Source organism: Neomonachus schauinslandi, chromosome 12 (genome assembly GCF_002201575.2).
Source record: "Neomonachus schauinslandi chromosome 12, ASM220157v2, whole genome shotgun sequence".
Lineage (NCBI taxonomy): Eukaryota > Metazoa > Chordata > Mammalia > Carnivora > Phocidae > Neomonachus > Neomonachus schauinslandi.
Genome location: NC_058414.1, coordinates 104,474,803 through 104,481,370, shown reverse-complemented (window position 1 = coordinate 104,481,370; position 6,568 = coordinate 104,474,803). Strand labels below are relative to the sequence as shown.

Below are 6,568 nucleotides of genomic sequence, written 5' to 3'. Positions count from 1 at the left end.
GAACGTACACGTGCACACGCATGCATGTGTGCATAGTTACATGTGTGCACACACCTATGAACGTACACGTGCACACACATGCATGTGTGCATACCTATGTGTGAGCGCACCTATGAACGTACACGTGCACACACATGCATGTGTGCATAGTTACATGTGTGCACACACCTATGAACGTACACCTGCACACACATGCATGTGTGCATACCTATGTGTGCGCGCACCTATGAACGTACATGTGCACACACATGCATGTGTGCATAGTTACATGTGTGCGCGCACCTATAAACGTACACGTGTACACACATGCATGTGTGCATACCCACGTGTGTGCATGAGTATAAATGTACACGTGTGCACACATACATGTATGCATACCATGCGCACTCATGCATACACATGTGCGCAATACGCACTCGTGTGTACACATGCCCCTGTGCACACACGTGCTCATTCGTGTGTACACACCTGTGCACACATGCTCGCTCACGTGTACACATGTGTGCACTCATGCATGCACTGTGCACGCATACGCACACGTGCACACACGCACACACTCATACATACATGTGTGCATATGCACTCGTGCATACACGTGGCGCACATACATGTGTGTGCACACATATGCACATGCATGCACCCTGTCCCTCACCTGCTCTGGTATCATATGTCAAGGATGGAGCCAGGGCTGATCTCTGTGAAGAACAGCTGAGCCAAGGGCACGGAGAGCACTCCGTCCTGCCCCCTCCGTGAGGGAGATGCGGGGAAGTGCTGCCCTGGAGGGGTCGCTGGCGCTCCACGGAGGGTAACAGCTCCTGGGACAACCATTCGCTATGATTCCCTTTGAATTCGGAAATGCAAGTACCATGGCAATGTTGTGTGGGCCCACCCAGCCCTTTGTGCGAGCCACAAGGATTGCAAACACGAATCTGAGTGTGACTATAAATGCAAACACACACACACGCAGCCCGAACACCTGCACTGACCCTCACAGACGCCACAGCAAAAGCGAGTCAGGTGCTGTGTCTGCCCAGCTTGTCTGCTGGGCTCCCCGGACTTCTGAGGGGCCGACTCGGGCCTGTCAGTGGAGGTGGTGCCTGACACTGGGTGTGCGCCCGGCCTCCACCCACGGCGGGAGACCGGAGCGCGCGTAGGCGCTGCCACTCGGGGCTACTTCTCGGGGAAGGAGCAGGGCGGCTGACAAGCCCCGTCTCATTGCCGACCAGCCCCGAGGGGCACGGCACGCCTCTGCCAAGGGTCCCTCGTCCCAGGAGGCCCCCATGTCCTGCCCACCGGTGCTCCCAGAGCCTCCCGTGGCAGGGCCCAGTGCCGTGAAGCCTGCCGGCGTCCTGCAGGCCCTCGGCTCCCAGGGCCACCGAGCACACTGCGACCATCTAAGCCACGCCTCTGTCGACGCGTCACGTGTGCAACGAACACAGGGTGTCTGGATGAGGCTAATCGAGGCACAGGTGCACGTCTGCAGTCTGCTGTCTTCACTGGACCCTGTTTGCCCCCCTACCAGATACTCGTGATGGGTACGGAGGATCCCAAGTGTGTGAACTTGCCCACTTCCCTGTCGGCGCTATGTCTTGGGATGGATTGTCAGCGTGTCAAAAGCTGTAAGCAGCCACATGACACGTGACATGAGAGTTCCAAAGAGTCTCCTTTCATTTTTTCACATTTCAAGTCATCACGAAACCTTGGTCTCCCCATTGGCAAGCCAGCGTTTGGGGAAGAAATGGTCTGGGGTGGCTGTTCATGCGTCATAAACCTGGATCCTCCCCACGACACGTCCCCTTGAACAAGCTGTTAGCCGGAGAGCCAGCGACAGGAGACAGCTTCCCGCCACTGGTGACAGCCAGAGGCCCCTCTTCCGGGGCCTTCGAGCGTGAGGAGGGACGCTGCTGGGCACGGGTAAAATCGACTGGGCATGCCTTTGACGGCAGTTTCCAGAATGGGCATCAGGAGGCTGTGTCCACTAGCAAAGACACCGTGTTGGTTCACGCAGGTCATTCCTTCAACGCCAATACAGAGAGAACACCAAGGGACGGTCTTTGGCCCCAAAGTGAGGGTTAAATTATCCTGCCTTTCTGTTGTTTCTGCTCCTTACTGGGCATTCAAAGTGGGTTTTAACCATGATTTTTGGATTTGAAGCTGCCCTGCCACTCGGATTATCAAGCATTGAAGCCATCCAAAGTGCTTCTCAGTAGGTGATAGTGTGCATCACTTATTATTCCGGTGACTTCTCTGGTATGACTAGGAGGGGCCCAACGCCCACTTCAGAGTTTCTCTGCAGTGTCGGGGGCATCATGTGGCAAGGACGTGTGCAGGGGACTGGCCTTGACCCGCGTGGAGGGGTGGGCTTTGTTCCCGTCTGCTGAGCCCTCCCCTTCCAGAGAGGGGAACAGTCCTGACACCGCCCTCGTTTCTACCTCCTGGTCTTGGCAGGTTTTGCATGTGCCCCGTCCAGCGTGTGCCTACGACTAGGAGCACACATGGGCACACTCGTCTAAGGCTGGACGCGCTGTGGATGAGGCAGGGTTTCCCGGCAGGTGCGACGGGGAAGGGCCGGGCTGGACGCTGGGGCGATGCCCACGACAGCGAGGACACTACCCCTCGGCCTTTCTGAGGGGAGGCCATGTGGCTGGCTCCATGGCAGGTCAGCACGCAGCTGGTGTGGGGGCTGGAGCTCAGGGCAGCCGGTGTCTGCGTCAGCTCTGGCCCGCCCCGGGGGGCGCACACTCCGCCATCCTCATGCAGTCGCGGGCTTAGCAGCTCCTCCCAGTGATAAAAGGTGAGACTTTCCCACGTGAGAAATTCTAATCACCATCAACATGGGGTCTCATCTTGCACACCACCATCCTCTCTACGGAGATGTGCGACCTTTCTTCCTTTTCCTGAACCAATTCCTTCTGCAAAATGACACAGCAGAGCTAAAGGCCGGAGTCGAGAGGAACGTGGTCCCGCTCACCTCTGATTCGCTTTCTCGTCCCTCCAGGAGCAGTTCGAGTTTGCGCTGACGGCCGTGGCGGAGGAGGTGAACGCCATCCTCAGGGCCCTCCCGCAGTGAGCGCGAGCGCGCAGCCCAAGGCTGGGAGGGGCCGGCGTCACGACTCTCGACCGTCGCTGGGAATTGCGATGCCACTTAGTTGTGTGTCTTCAGCGTCCCTGCCTCGTCAGTGCGGCCCAGCGGTTACAATGTGCATTTGTGTTCAACCAAGTCATAGTAAGGGGAGATTTGGGGGATCGTCCAGTCACAAGGACAATCACTTTATCTGTTTTCACTTCCTTGAAAGGAAAACACTTTTCCTTAAAGCACACATTCACATCCTTAATTGCAAACAGTGCCATACAACGACGCTGTAGGTGGTGCGCTCTGCACCATCTCCACGAAGAGAGCCGACCTGTGGGCCGTATCTCTGAAGGATGGGCCAGCTCTGCAGGGAGGGGACCCGGGGAAGCGGGAAGGGCACCACCAGCATTTGGCATTTGTCTTTACGACGGCTTATCACCGGCAGGAACCACCCCCCCGGCTTGTTCAGAGTTAGAGCAACAAACTTACCATTCTGCAGCTTTGGGGGAAATAACAGCATCGGCCCTGCATCTTCCCTCCGTTCCCGTGCGGGCTGGCCGACACCTGCCCCCGGCACTGTGGACAGCCCATCTCCACCGCCCACCCCCCACAGAAGGGCAGGGGCCTCGGGGCACACGTGTCCCAGGCCGCCCCAGGCGAGGCCTCCCATCCGCAACCCGTCTAGAGACGCATTTTTAACTTTAAATACAGATTTACACATTGCAAAAGCAGATGCTGTTAATAAACTCTTCCCTTAGGGGTAACCAGAGCCAGGGAACCAACCTGCAGGTAACAAGCTCCGGGGTCCCCAAGGAGCACACGAGCCCCCGGCGGGCTCCTGTGCTCCCCTCTTGGGGGATGTCCTGGGCCCTGCCGGCATCCAGGGCAGACCCTGGATACCCCATTCCCAGAAGGGGTTGCAGGGTGCCGTACATTGTTGGCTTTACTGGGTGAGATCCTGGCACCAGGGAGAAAGGCGGAAATGGCAGCGTTTCCTGGGCCCCGCCCCCTCCCAGGGTCACCTCGGTCAGACACTGTTTGACTCGCTCAGACACAAGCGTCTAGAGGCGATTCGGGTTTGCCACCCTCCCAGCCCCCGACAGAGGAGCTCATTTCACTGGACTCAGAACGGTGGGTTCTAAGAAGGCATGCAGACCGCTCTGTGCGCTACAGCTTTCATTTTAGGATTAGGTGTGAATACATCCCCGGTACCTTTCCACGTCCCGCTTACTGCACACATTCTTCCCGCCTAAGTAGACACTGCAACCCAGAAACCAGCAGCATCGGGAGAACGGCCTGTGACTGGGGAGGAAGATGCCAAATACTGTTTGTGTCTCTAAGTGGTCCTGTCATGTCATCTGCTCTAATAGATCTATAATTTTTTGCCAGAGTTGTTTCTCCCTATCTGGAATCTAAATAATGAATAGGAACTAATTTATCTGAATATAGGAAGCGTATACCTACTTGTAATTTCTAACTTCTTATGTTTCAAAAGAAATCCTCCAGTGTGAGATATATAAATATATTTAATTGTGTCAGATTAAACTTTTGATTTCACATTCGAATGGTCTTTATTTGGGGAGGATAGAGCAACGTTCCCTGCCCGTCCTTGGCTCCCGGAGGTGGGGGAGCAGGTGGGAGCCTTTCCGAGAATTCCGTCTTTGCAGGGATAGCTGTGCACGAAGGGCCAGAGCGTCCCCGAGCTTTCCTCCCTCAAAGACTGATTGCAGGATCTCCGCAAGCAGCCAGGGCCGTGTTCTGTGCAGAGTGTCCCCCCAGGCTCTCATGCCCATCTGTGCAGCGTGAGCACAGGGCTAGCGGCGGATGAGCCTTCCTTCCCGGCCTCGGGCTCCACCCCCCATGGCCCAACGCCCATCCTGGCACATCAAGGCGGCAGCACAGGGACAGGCGTGTCCTATACTGCCTCAGCGACCCCAGTGACGTGGGGCTGCATGTGGAGTCAGTTTGTCATGGGAGTAGGGAACCACGCACAGGGCCCGTCAGCTTGAGGGGCTCAGTGTCCACCCAAGCGCTGGTGTGCGTTTCTCGAGAGATCAGCCCCAGGCCCCGTTGGGTGGACACCCAGTTACATCCGTCTCTGACTCCCATTTCCGGAGTCGGCCTCACGTTCAAACCCTGCCTGGGCATCCGCGGATTGCGCGTCCCACTGCTGTGAGTTACTGCCGTTGGGGGTCCCCGAGGCATCACACGGGGCGGCTTCTCATGAAAAGCGCATGTCAGAACGTGCACATGGCAGACCCCAAAGCCATGAAAAGGTTCCCCTCCCACCATGAGTATTGAGGAATGCTGGACAACATGTACTGGAAACATACGGTGCATGCCAGCTCTAAGGAGAGGGCAAAGAGGGAGCCCATGGCCGGTGTAGGCGAGTGTGGACACCGAGCCGCACAAGGGCTGGGGGCCGGTTCTGAGCAGGCTGCTCTGACCCAGCACAGGGGGCCCCGGGACGTGGTGTGCTGGAAATGTCCAGAACCGGCTCTCTCTGCAACCGTGGACATGCAGAAATGCGCTGAGATGTGCCCTCAGCCAGCACACGGTGGTGACAAAGCCAGTCCTCTTCATCGTCAGGGCCACGGAGCCAACGGCTTCCCGCAGAATGCTCGCCGCAGCCTTCCACACCGCCCACTTTCGGTCACGTCTTCTCCGTCACTCACCTGCTGATTCCTGGGCTGCATATACCCCACGAAGAGTGACTTCAACGAGGGAAGGGACCCGGACGAACGCAGCTGCTGGGGATGGGGGCACAAAGGGAGTAAAGGAACTAGGAAGTGGCCACCTGTGTGTTAACAGAAGTTCTCGTTTCATACAGGGTGGTTCCTAATAGCAGCTGATTTTAGCAACCAGTCCATAAAATCCCTGCCTGTTGGTAGCAGCGCCTGCAGCGCATCCCTGCCCGGAGCCCAGCAACGACGGGAGGGGTCTGGAGACCGGCCAGCCTGGCTGTCCTGCTGGGAAAGAAAGGTGCCTGGAGACGGGGGGTGGGGGCCAGTCCACCCTACCCGCACGGCACAGGAAACCCAAACCAAACAAGTAAGGTTAAAATATGAGCCCAGCGGAGTCCTCCGGTGCCGAGCATCAGCGGAGGCAAAACCACTCGGGTGGAGCACCAAAGTCCCCAGAAGGATGCTCCCCAGAGGACTGGATTAGCTCCCCATAAACAACCACAAAGCACAGGGGGAAGAGGATCACAGCAGGGCAGAGATGTCTGAAACGGGGAGAAATGCAGACAACACAACAATACAAAAAGGCAATAAAATGAGTTTGAACATTCCAAACGGCATATAAAAAGAACAGTGTGGGTGAAAGGAAGCAGATTTGAAAAAGAACCCAAAGCAACTTTTTTTTTAAAGATTTATTTACTTATTTATTTATTTGAGTGGGGGGGAGGGGCAGAGGGAGAGGGAGAGAACTTCAAACAGACTCCCCGCAGAGTGCAGAGCTCCTTGCGGGACTCGATCTCACAACCCTGACATC

At 56.5% G+C, this 6,568-nt stretch overlaps 1 protein-coding gene across 1 annotated transcript in view; it reads left to right on the top strand.

Moving 5' to 3' along the window:
- The window catches only part of PTPRN2 (protein tyrosine phosphatase receptor type N2), a 628,914-nt gene extending 625,844 nt beyond the window's left edge, over positions 1-3,070 (top strand). The window contains exon 25 of the mRNA XM_044920028.1: positions 2,999-3,070. Within this exon, the coding sequence (XP_044775963.1) occupies positions 2,999-3,070 (72 nt within the window). The remainder of the gene's footprint in view (positions 1-2,998) is intronic.
- Positions 3,071-6,568: the final 3,498 nt, after the last annotated feature.